The 13,036-nt window shown below is 40.8% G+C and overlaps 1 protein-coding gene across 1 annotated transcript; it reads right to left on the bottom strand.

Annotated features, from left to right (window-relative positions):
- Positions 1-3,171: 3,171 nt before the first annotated feature.
- LOC127765505 (peroxidase 27-like) lies at positions 3,172-7,346 on the bottom strand. Its single transcript, XM_052290417.1, has 4 exons — positions 6,918-7,346; positions 6,190-6,378; positions 5,408-5,606; positions 3,172-3,729 (listed from the first exon to the last, which is right to left on the bottom strand). Exons 1-4 carry the CDS (start codon positions 7,167-7,169, stop codon positions 3,323-3,325), a joined length of 1,047 nt encoding a protein of 348 aa, XP_052146377.1. The 5' UTR covers positions 7,170-7,346; the 3' UTR covers positions 3,172-3,322.
- Positions 7,347-13,036: the final 5,690 nt, after the last annotated feature.

Here is a 13,036-nt window from a genome sequence, read left to right as displayed (position 1 = left end):
ATCGCAGCGGTAAAATTTAACAGGCCCGGAACCTCCTGGTGTAGAAAACCGGAATTTCCGGTCTGCTCAGACAATCCGGAACTTCCGGTGTTCTTGTACCGGAACTTCCAGGCAATAGAAAAACCTGGGAAAAACTAACAGGGACTAAAGCTAAAATTCACGAGATGAATCATAGGATAACTGCAGTAGCACAATCACAGGCACATGCACAGAAACATCACAGAGTGGACAAAGATGATTTTTTTTTCCCGAAGTTCGAATCTTGCAATCCTACTCTCCGTTGAGGTGCTCCAAAGAGCCGGAGCTCGATTAACCCCTTGCCTCACTTGTGCAAAATCCTTAGAGGAAATCTACAGCCTTCAACCCCAACACCTCTAGGTTGTTCTCTAGAATTGAGTGACCACCAAGATCCAACTCAACCTCCTTCTAGAAAACACCACAAGTGTGAGTAGCTCTGCTAGGAAAACCTCTAGGACTTCAGCACAAGGTTCTTTACTTACTTACCTCGTTTTCTTGCGGAGGTGAGGAATACCTTCACAAACTTTCCCGGGACATCCACAATTGCAAGGAAGCTCGCGGGCGACACCTAACCGTCTAGGAGAAGATCTCCAAGAGTAATAAGCACCGAGATGACAGCCCACGAGATACCCTAAGTGCTCACACCAATCTTAGCCTTCAAACCTTCTCCAACTCTTCTCCTTCACCCTCAAAATCTCACTCTCTTACAAGAATGGCTCAAGATTGGGTGGAGGAAGCAAAGAAACTCATGGGAGAGGCTAGCAATAGCTATGGAGTGGAAAAGCAAAACTGAAATGGCCAAAGGGTGAGCTGGGGACGATCTAGATATATATAACGGCTAGGTGACGTCATCTAGCCGTTACTCACATTTTTGAACTGGGAAGGGTCCGGAACTTCCTGACCACTGGAAGTTCCGGACAACACTTAGGAAAAATTTCACCTCTCAAAGGTCCGGAACTTCCGGGTCCAGGGACCGGAACTTTCGGCCAGCCTTCTCTGCCCGAGGAAGGGCTATTTCCAAAAATAGCTCCCAAAAATATTTCAACACTTGAATCTCCCTAAGAGCACTTGTTGTATCCCAGAACCACACCTGGAACCCCTCTTAATAGTACGGTTTTTCCTAAAACTCGAATGCAAAAATTAAACTATCCTATGCGCCCTTCGAGTTCCAATTCCGCTTGAATATTTGTTGTGGGGGGTTCTCCAAGCATCTCTTGATCACATACAATCATCTTGGGACTAAACACCTGAGTATGCTAAATAATACTCATTAGTCCCTTAACCCTATTCGTCATTAATCACCAAAACCCATTAGGGGGATAAATGCAACTTCAACACCAAGCTGTGAGATCGATTAGGTCGGGTGGTTGGGGTGGAAGGTGAATCCTGTGGTGGAAAACTCCCCATACTTGCTTGGAGAAGGAACACGCCACAAGTAGGTGATAGCATATCAACGGCTCCATCATGCAAAGGGGACAAACTAGCTAACTTGGCAATCCCCATCAATCTAGGTTGGCTGACATCAAGCAACTCTTCCATGTGGCAAGGTACATGAACATCTTACAGCGACCTAGAATCTTAGCCCCCCCAAATCAGCTCAGCGCAACCCACGAGGACTTTCCCCAAGAAGAACAGAATAGCTATCGTTAAATGTTAGCTTCAACATCAGAAACTTGATCCCACAACTGAAGATATTCTAGTAGTGTCCACATCGAAAGTCTGTCTTTAATTTCACGCACCCACGTGTAATCGTCGAGAGCCGCTACCACCGTGTGCATGCTCCTTAGTACAAAAGAAAAGAGCACCTTTCTGAAACTCATTCTTCATACAACTAAGGGTGTGTTCGGGAGGGAGAGTTCGGAACTTCTCCTCCCCGCAAGGAAAATGAGATCGCTTATTAGCGCATGGTTAATTAAGTATGTCGGAGGAATGGAGATGCGGTCGCCATCTCCCTGGGTCCTTAGGGCTTTGACAAATTAAGTCAACAAGAGACATACAAGATCTACATCTACAAGAGACGTACAAGATTTACATATTCAAGAGATGTACAAGATTTATATCTTCAAGAGACTTATAAGATTACATCTTCAAGGCGTCTAGAAGAGTGAGGAAACATAAGAGATCTATATCTTCAAGGTGTTGAAGACGGGGCGTACCACTTAGCACGCCTCAATCAGGTTATATCCATCAAGAACTCCTTCAATCATTGACATCTTGGAGAAGCTCGTCCGAGTCAAGAAGAAAATCTATAAAACAGCGATGGAGTTGATGCGAGCGCCCTGGGCATGTTGGATGCCCCCGGCATGCACTATGTCCCGAAAACACGATAGTCCCTGGCACACCCCCTTGATTTGGGCATGCCACAAGCCCTGGGCTCATCACCGAGGGCTCTGCCTCCTGCCCTGGGCTCGCCCTGGGTTTCTCTGTATACCTAGGTGGGCCTAGTGGTTTAACTGCAGCTAACCTCATGATTATCATTGTAGGGGCTACCCGCATCTGCATCTTGGTGGTGGCACCGTATGTAGCCTCCTACATGCCACATCAACCAAAGGAGTAAGAGAGAGGCAGCGTGTCACGTCCTCAAGCGTCCACCGCCCAATATTCCATCAGTTGTCCCATGGGCTGACCCATGGGCTCATGATATAACTAGATGGAAACTTCTTCAAACTCAGCACCATCTAACAGTTGTGGGAGAACTGACACATTCGCCTGGCATGTCAGGCGGGACATTGACAAGACTAAGCATATCGATTTCGTTGGAGTGGGCCCTGCTTCTGCATACATGTATTGGTATGGTGGACTCCCATTCGCCTATAAAAGGAGGATCCATGCCAATGAATAAGGGGTTCGATTCCTTAGCAATTAGATCTCGTAAAAGTTAATTTCACAATTCTTAGTTAATCATATAATCATTATTCGCATATGTATTTAGCATATGATTAATATTTTAATATTAGCCCATACAATACACGGGTTGATGACTAGTAATCACAATGCAGCAAAATTTTTCCACAAAATCAATGAGGATGAAAGTGGTAAATGTTTAAATTAAAAACAAGTTATGGATGGATTAATTGTTAAAATAGAATTTTAAACTAAAATAGAATGATGCCCCGTCATTGCGTATTTTTTTTCTTACAATTCTAGCAAATGTTTCAACGGCAATAATTTGTTTCACATAGATTTCAGACTTGGACATAATATAATCCCTAATTAATCCAGACGACACTCCTATTAGTCTCTAGGTGATCAGGTACACAGAGATATCGGCGAAGGGCACCAAATCAGCATGGAGCAGCTTTTGCTAGTTAACAAGGGCGCATGTCCTCCGGATCTCCCCCTGGCTGCCGGTGAGCACGCCCACCCTGCCCATGTTCACCATTGACACGCCAAAGTCCCGGAGGAAGCTCTCCTCCGATCTCATGTACTCGTAGACGAGCCCCCTGGTAACGTCGTTCCGGAGCAGCGCCTCGTCGGAGTGGAACATGCCCTTCCGCTCGGCGACGAGGCCGTAGTAGGTGGCGTCGAAGGTGGTCGAGCTGCCGGGCACCATCTCCAGCTGGGTGGTGTTGTCCTTGGCCGACCTGCACTGCCGCCGCAGCCCCGCGGCGTACGTCGCGTCCAGGGTCGGGTCCGTGTTGTGGTGCGCCGTGAAGTTGCGCAGACGCTTCGCTATCGACGGACAGTGCGTGTTGCCCAGCGCGTGGGCGCCTGAAAGTTCAAAGTGTCATGCATAAGAATATAAACAAAGTTACATAATCTTTAAGAATGCTAGGGTACTTTACGTCTGTACTGCAGCATTCTTTGATTTTTTATATTTTCTGCGTCTGATTTTCATTTTGGCAATTTTGAGACCGACCATATTCCGTTTATCCCCTTATTAGTAATTGATTATTCCTTGAAATGTGTGATGTTGTTCTATACTTTGAACAAATCGTAATAGTTTTTTTTTTTTGAAATTACACAGTACAACGCAGACACTCACAACGCACGCGCACTTACTCCTATGAACGTACGCACGTAAACCCTACCCCTATGAGCATCTTCGAAGACTAGGCCGGCGAATCCTTGAGATTGACGAAGTCACCACAGGCGTCTCGCTGTCGACGGGTACGTCGCCTACCACTGAAAGCACAACGCCGTTAAATCCTAGAAAAAATTCGCTCTCATAGGGAGTCGAACCTAGAACCTTAGATGCTACTGAGGTTCTTGTAAACACTAGGCTACAGGTCCTTTCGCAAATCGTAATAGTTTCTCCTACACGCGACATCAATAGGCCAGTAGTAAAAGAGACATGTGACTTCATGCTCTGTCTGATGCTAGCTTTGACGGTCGACATTATCATACAAAACTACAATGGGTTTCAAGTAGGGCATCATATCGACCTCATGACAAAAATTACATATACATGGTTGTTATTCAAAATTTTTAGCTGAACAGGGGGTTTAGACCTGAAATAATTCAATCAAAAATATTGGAAAGTAATTAAATACATATCACCAGTACTGACCACTTCGTTGTCAATTTGTTACATTTTGGAATATTTCACTCTTAGTATAGGCCCTATTCATGTTGCCAGACAACGGAGCAGCTGCAACTACTATGAGTACACAGGCACAAGTAAGCTACTTGACTGCTGCAGCCATTGCCGCAGAACTGGATGCCGAACAACCGCGTAAAAAACTACCCAATCCATTTTATATTATAAGACGTTTTGATTTTTTTAATCATTTTTCTAAAATTTAACAACGTTTGTAGAGAAATATAGCAACATCTATAACACAAAATAAATTAGTTTTACTAAATTTAATATTGTATATATTACGATAATATGTTTGTTTTGGATTAAAAATATTGCTATATTTTTCTAAAAAAATTCAGTGGTGCGAAAATGGTATCATTATGTTTTCACTGAGATGATGTCATACTATCTCCTTTATATTTTTTTCCTTGCATATTTGTATAAGTAATGATTGGAAGTGCACGGGTGATTATCGGCAACTACATGTTGTCCTGAACAGGAAACTACTCATGGTCTAATTTTGCCACTATTGGAGTGCTATCTTGGTGAATCCACTAGAATCTTTTAATGTTTTCACATGAAGCCAATTCAAAATTTTTACTATATATGTTATTTCAGACCGAGTATAGTTCTAATTTTTTTTCAAACTTTCAACTTTTTCATCACATCAAAACTTTTCTACACACACAAACTTCAAACTTTTCCGTCATATCGTTCCAATTTCAACCAAACTTCCAATTTTAACGTGAACTAAACATATCCTCAATATCTCATCAGGTGAAGTTTGAACACTTTTGGTCTGCAAGAAACTGTATGTGTGACGCCTGAAAGCTAGGCTGAATGGAGATTAAATATGTGGCTACGTACCTGACAGAACAGCCAGATCCTTGAGGCTGAGGCCCTTGGAAGCAAACCTGGTGATGAGCCTGCGAATTCCATCGAAGGAGTCGGGCAAGTAGGTCACCGCCTCCTTGGCGCTCGACACGCGGCCGTCTCGCCGGCCGGTCTCCACCTCGTACAAGTTGCCGTCCTTGCTCCACCGTCCTTGCCTCACCGCCTTTGTTGCCTAAGCACAAAGACTTGCATCTTAGAGTGATTTTACAGTTTCTGATAAGGTATTGAGAGTTACAATATTTTTTTAAGTGTAAAATGATCTCTCACGATATCTCCAGTACTAAAAGAGATCAAACTTTATATTAAAAATTATATTAAAATTGTGATAAAATTTTTCAACATATTAAGGTATGAGATGGAATTATTAATTAATAATCTTCATTAATTACTACTCCCTCCGTCTCAAAGTAAGTCCAGTTTTGTACTGTTAATCTCCAACGTTCGATTGTTCTTCTTATTTAAAAATATTTTATGTTAGTATTTTTTATTATTATTAGGTGATAAAACATACTCCATTCGTTTCACAATGTAAGTCATTCTAGCATTTCTCATATTCATATTAATATTAATATATATCTAGATTCATTAACATTAATATAAATATAGGAAATATTAAAATGACTTACATTGAAAAGCGGAGGGTAAATACTAGTACTTTATGTGTAACTAATTTTTTCTAATAACACGGATGATTAAACATTAGACGCGGATACTCACGACTGTATTTATTTTAAAACGGAGGTACTAGTGATTACCAAGGAGACGGCGTCTCTGGCGGCAATGGCGAGGATGTCGGTGCAGGAGACGGTAGCGGGGCACTTGTGCTCCAGCTTCTCCTTGATTGCGTCGATGACGTCGTACGCGTCCAGCGTGTGATTCGGCTTGGCGTCCTTCTCCGCCGTGTTCTTCTTGGTCGAGTTGATCAGCACCGATCCTTCACACCCCTGTACGTTCATCGACCAATTCCATGGTAACATATCGATCAAACAATCATGGTCTTGAAAGAATGCTAATTTGCACATTTTAATTTGTACGGACCACTTCATCTACGGCATTGCGGATGTTTGTCTTGTGGAAAGAAAAAATTTGGCACTTGTCAGGGCTTGTGAGTGGATTACTAGTGTTTTTTTATGATTATTTTATACAGAAAGTTTCAGAGGGTCACCACTTTAGTTTGTGGACGACTGATGATGGACTGCATCTCATCATTTTAGACCGGCTTTGGATGCCATTGCACTCAAAAAGGCAATCAAACAGGATGCAGAAAAAAGGCCCATTTTGAAGGAATCTAGCTAACCCACATATCTTATCCTCTCCTCCTTTTTACTTTTTCACCTTCACTAGCTCACAGTTAAACCCTTTTTTTTTTAGCTTTGAATAATGAAACCTTTGAATCAGTAGTAAAAGAGTAAAGATGACATTTGGACTTCAATCTATAAAAAGAAAATAACGAGACAAGTAGTAATAATGCATTTTAGTTTACCCTGACGAAACAATCGTGGAAGTGAAGCCTGAGCAGCGGCGCGGTGGTGGTCGGGTCGTCATGGACAGCCGCCGCCACCACCTTGCGCACTATCTTCTCCGCCTCCGGGCACGACTCCTTGTAGAACCCGACCGTCAGCCCACCGCCGCCGCCGTATCCATGGACGACGGGAACAGCCGCCGCCACCACCAGCAGCAGAGAAGAAAGCAAGAACCACCGGCGAGGAGGAGGAAGAAGCACGCGCACTGCCATGGCAGTACACTACACTACACTACGCTGCAGGTAGCTTAGCGCTCTAGCAATGCTTAAGTGCAGCTGGCTTGTCAGAGAGAAAACACTTGTTAAAAATGGAGTGCCGTGTGTGTGTTTGAGCAGGCAGCGAGTGAGTGGGACGTGTGCCTGTGTGTATGTATATAAAGGGCCAAGGAGGCGAGGAGTGTGTGTATATGTGTGGATGCCATCTACGGAGTACGAGATCTTGGGGAGTGTTATATAAATGGAGTTGCTGTTTCCCCGGCTGTCATGGGCATGATGCCATGTGATTAGGCGTGGGTTTCCGGGATTTTAGCACCGTGACAGCGTGGTGGAGATGTTATCTGAAATGTAATTAAACTCTAGCAGGGCGCGCGATCGACCTATGCTGATTAACCCAGTGCTAGTTGTTGCCATCAGAATATCCTGGTGATCGCGGATCAGATGCTGACAGACGGGCCAAATTACCCTCTCCGGGTTTTTCTTTTCTTTTGGATTTGCTAAAAAAAAAAAACCTTGACAGTTTTTCCCTCAAAACTTTCCGTTTGTGAAACCGTTAGATCGTGTGGAGATTTGTTTGAGGGAGTGAAGATTTTTTTTTTTTTTGGCATAGCTGCACAAGGCGGACTTTCATACGAGAAGCCAGATTGCTAAGGGGCGATCGATTGCCCCAGCGATCAGATTCGTATCGCCCCCTCCCTCCACTTGGTTTTTTTTTTTTTGCACCACATTACTTTTTTATTTTAGTAAATTTATGTATCTAAAGTTTATACACCTCAAGTTTACACATCCAAAGTTTAGAAACCCAAAGTTTATAAATCAAAAGTTTATATATCCGATTCAAATTTGAAATTGAATTCAAATATTTTTTATATATAGTATTTCTATACATCTAAAGTTTATAGACCCAAAGTTTATAAGTCAAAAGTTTACATCCCCGATTCAAATTTGAATTTGAATTATATCCGATTCAAATTTGAATTTGAATTCAAATATTTTTTATATATGGTATTTCTATACATCTAATGTTTATACACCTAAAGTTTATAGATCCAAAGTTTATAAGTCACAAGTTTACAAATCCGTTTCAAATTTGAATTTGAATTCAAATATTTTTGTATATAGTATTTCTATAAATAAATTTTTCAACTTTATATTTTTTATTGTTTTTTAAATTACGTAGTTCCTACGGGTTGATCTCGTAGTTCCTACGGGGTGGAGATAATGGGGGTGTAGTAGGAAGAGAAGAAGGGAAGGAGGAAGGGGGGGAGAGGAGTCTATAGGGGTGGATGGGGATCGATCGCTTGGGGTCTTTTTTTAAAAAAAGACCACATAGGTTGTCTTTTTTAAAAAAAGACCACATAGGTGGTCTCGTAGCATAGCATAGCACATAGGCATGCTAGCCACCGTGCCTATGTGGTCTTTTTTATTTTATTCTATCTCTATTTTTTAAATATATGAAGCCATTAATTTTTTACAACCATTCGTCTTATTCAAATGAATAATATTTAACTAAATATCTTTTCTTTTGTTGTGGCTTGATTTATCAATAAAGGAACTTTAAATATTACTTATATTTTTTTATATTTGCACACATTTTTGAATAAGTTGAATGATCTAAGTTTGTAATAAATCAACAATGCTATGTATTAAAAAAACATAGGGAGTAGTAATTTATATAAGTTAAGTATATCGTAGTGTAATTATAATGTACATCCTCCATTCAAAAGTCTTAAGGATATTTTATTTATTATTTTTCAAAATGATATAGGTGTGTGTGTATATATAGTCTTCCTGCATCTAAGACTTACATAAAAATATTGTGTTTTTGTTTTGTAGTGCTAGATTAAATTATTGATTGGAAATCGAAACCCGAATAACCATCTTAATATTTAATACTCCTCATTGGTTTGCATGCCTGCAGGCGTATAATCCTTGGTACTTTTTTTTTCTCAATGAAAAAAGTAATATGCCTTAGATTTGGATGGAGGGAGTAATTGTCGAATGTTCTATGGCAACTATTTTTTTTCATATTGGTCATCTTTAACTTTTGGATAAGACTATTTATCTTATAAAAAACTAATCCCTTCGTTTTATATTATAAGTCACTTTTACTTTTTTTTTCCAAATCAAACATTTTTAAGTTTGATCAAATTTATAAAAAAAATATATAAATATTTCCAACACAACACAATCAGGTTATCAAAATGTATTAAATATTACTTTTAATAAAACTAATTTGGTGTTGTAGATGTCGCTAAATTTTTCTATAATTTTGATTAAACTTAAAGAAATTTGAGAAGAAAAAAAATAAAACGACTTATAATATAAAAGGAGGGAGTATGTAATTATCATTTGTTTTGCCCTGATTTATTTTACCATTAAAGGCAATGTCTTATATATTTTTTTAATATTTGCACAAAATTTTACAAACTTGGTGTTTCATAATTTATTTTTATTTTATATATGAAAAAGTACTGATCAAAGCTTGGTACAACTCGATCATGAACTCAATGTGAAAAGTACGACCAGCGTGCGAACGAGAAGAGAGTACCACAACGGTAGCTGCGGTGAATGTTGCGCTGTGGGATATTCTGTTATAGTTAATCGTGTTTACTGCATTTCCTGCGGATTAATTAATTGGTTGATGATTGATTATTAAATTAGCTAGTCGTATAACAGAGCAGCCAGTCAGTAGTAGATGGAATTACGATGCGATCGGATTTCAAGCATACAGGACCCCAAGTGCGGACCACGTGGGGTCGGGGAGATTATTTGCTTTCTTTTCTATGCGGCCTGATGGCCCAATCTTCTGCCGTATGTCCTGGTTGATCTTATCTATAGCTTGCTAGCTTCATTAGCTTAGAGGCGACTTTGACCAAAGCTTTTACTCGCCAATCAGCCATACACTAATTAAGCTTCTCTTGATATTACCCTTCAAATTAAGGATCAAGGCATGCATGTTCCGGTGTTCATTATGACAAGTACCACGGTGGGGTGTGTCACATGCATGTTTTGCAGCTGGAGATGTATAGAAAACCGTGTATTACTACTTGAGCGAGGTACAAAAGGTCACCGTCGTACGTCGGCAAGCTCGAGCGGCCTCAGCTGTTATGCCCTCGGGTGGGTCGGCACACGGGCCAAACTCTTGCTGAAGTGCTTCTCCAAGTCATGCTCTACTGCCGACCGTGCTCGGCTGCTCGCCTTGCATTGTGCCCTCATTTCAGCCGCCACGCTTGCCGATATGGCGATATCTGCTACTGCTACTGGTACTGCTTTTATTTTCCTCCTTTGTCCTCTTGCTATTTATTTTTTGGTCATGGCTCACAATTCCTGCCGGTTAGGATTGTTTTCTACGCACACCCTCTATTATAATAAAATAAATCAATATATATAATATTTTTAGATTCGCAATCATTTTAGTAGTTAGGAATTGATTTATTTTAAACAAGAAGCAAGCAGGAAGTATGATTGGTCCTTAGAACTCATATGTGTTTGGTTTTATAGGATAGGATGGATCGAGCCCACTTTTGAGGGTATTTGGTGCGTCTATCATCTAAAAATAATATTCCTTTAAAATTTATGTTGGCATTTTTCTCAATCAAAGCTAGAGTTCTCTCGTGTTGATATGTGGGCTATGTCTTGAAAACTAGGACCATTACACCCCTCATGCCGAACTGATAGTTAGGATCATTCCATCCAAATACATGGATGAGTCTAACATATCCTATTTCATCCCGAAACCAAACACACGCTAGAAGGAGAGGCAAAGTTTTTAAGGCTAATGGGGACTATAGCTTCTCTAGCTTTTGAAAATTAGAATAAAGTCCTTGTTATTATTTCATGACTCCAATGATATTGTAGTTTAGCTAGTTTGCTCTTCTTTTATACTTGATGTGATATACTCCAAATCAATACATGTAAATAGGAGTAGAGCCATTACCCATATCAAGTCCGAACCTGTATAAAATTTTTATCCCATGTCCTCTTTATTCTATATTCATGTATGCCATGTATACCTTGTTATCAGTAGTACCTTACGTCCCTAAATACTGTGGTCGAGTATAACCCGTTGAAAGTGATTAGCTAGATAGAGGGCCTGTACTCCAAGGTATTATCAAGATGACTTCGAGACATTGGCGGAGGGCTCGGTAGGGCGAGGTGTGGCGTTCGCCATACCTCGCGCCGCCCGCTAACCCCCCCCCCCCCCCACCCCCTCATGTCACAGAGCGGCAACCGCCAGCCGGAAAGGACGCAGAGAGTGCGGCGACTCTGGAGGAAGACAAGCGATGACCGAGACACATCGTGGGCGTGTCCACGCGTGGCCGTGCTGGGCCTCTCGTTGGTAGCTAGTAGGCCCATTGTGCTCAGGCCTGCCAGTGGTTTCAAATCCACCCCGCACCTACACCAACCCAAAAGCAACTACACTAGCCCACCCAATCCAAACCAACCCACAAAATAATTTTCTAAACCCCACCCAACCCCACCTGCACATTCTATCCACCCGATCCAATCCAACCCACAAGTTGTTCCCCACAGGCAACCCATGGATTCTACCCATGGCTAACCAAAACACACAAGCACACAACAGTCGGCTAACAAAAACACATAGTGACACAGCCACACAGTGACACAGGCTCAACTGAAATTAGTCAGGCAATTTGTACAACACTTTGCCAATATTACACGAATAGTTAGTTTAACATGTAGAAGCATGCTACTTCCGCAGCTCAAATCAGTTAGCATGCAAGCCATGATCCTCTGATGTGATTGCTTGATGTGGTTATCCCCACAACCAAAAGGTGGTTCTACTCTCTTGATGCTCATCCATCTCAGGTGCTTTGATCTGTAATAGCATCAAGAGAGTAGAACCAAAAGGTTACAGTAAAGATTCAATAATACTGATACCACAAAATTTAAGTGTAAAATATCAACATAGAGCTAAAATCCATCATACAAAAAACTACTACCTTTTCAGACCATCATACTTTAGAATAAGTTAGCGTACAAAAATAAATGATATGGCCACACATACAAGCATCAGCTACCAACTGCATTATAGTTTTCAAGTTAATTTGAGAATAATCATGCAAACTATAGAGACCAAGTTTCTTACAAGCTAAGAAAGAAACAATGTTACTTTGTTAGTCTAGCTAGTAGTAGATAGGCAAAAAAATATACATTTAATTACCTTGTTTCTTCGGTTTAAATAACCAATCTTTAGCACAAACTAGTGCCTCAAGCATATCCGGTGTCAAGGAACTTCTTGTGTCTCCAAGTATCCTTCCTCCACAACTAAAAGCTGATTCCGAAGGCACAGTGCTGAGTGGAATTGCTAGAAAATCCCAAGTCATAATTGCCAGTACAGGAAACCTTTTAGCATTTCTCTTCCACCAAGCCAAAACATCGAAATCTTTACTATCATCCTCACAAACTTCTTCTAGATATGTCTCAATCTCAGACTTATGTAATCGTGTTCGGTTTGACTTGAAAATAGCAAACTCTTGGTCAAGTTTTCTTTTGCCTAGAACTGGCGAGCCTACACCACTAGCTTCTCCTTGCCCAGAATGTGATAGGGAGGATACACCCCTTCTCCTTGCAATTCATTCATATACTCTAAAGTAAGACTTCATCCACTCTATAACAGAATCCACTTTAGTTTCAGCTTCATTCATATTGGGAGACACCTTGGCATAAAAGAATTCCAAATAATCTCGTTTTCTTCTTGGATCTAAGACAGTGCTAAAGACAAGTGCCAAATTAAAATTGTTTGGCAATTTTTCATCCCAATACTTAGCAAACTTCATATGCATAGCACTAGCCAATTGAGTCAAAATACTAGTTGTTTGCCAATCAAAATCACTTAA

This window comes from Oryza glaberrima, chromosome 3 (genome assembly GCF_000147395.1).
Source record: "Oryza glaberrima chromosome 3, OglaRS2, whole genome shotgun sequence".
Taxonomy (NCBI): Eukaryota; Viridiplantae; Streptophyta; class Magnoliopsida; order Poales; family Poaceae; genus Oryza; species Oryza glaberrima.
This window is presented reverse-complemented; position numbering and strand designations above follow the sequence as displayed.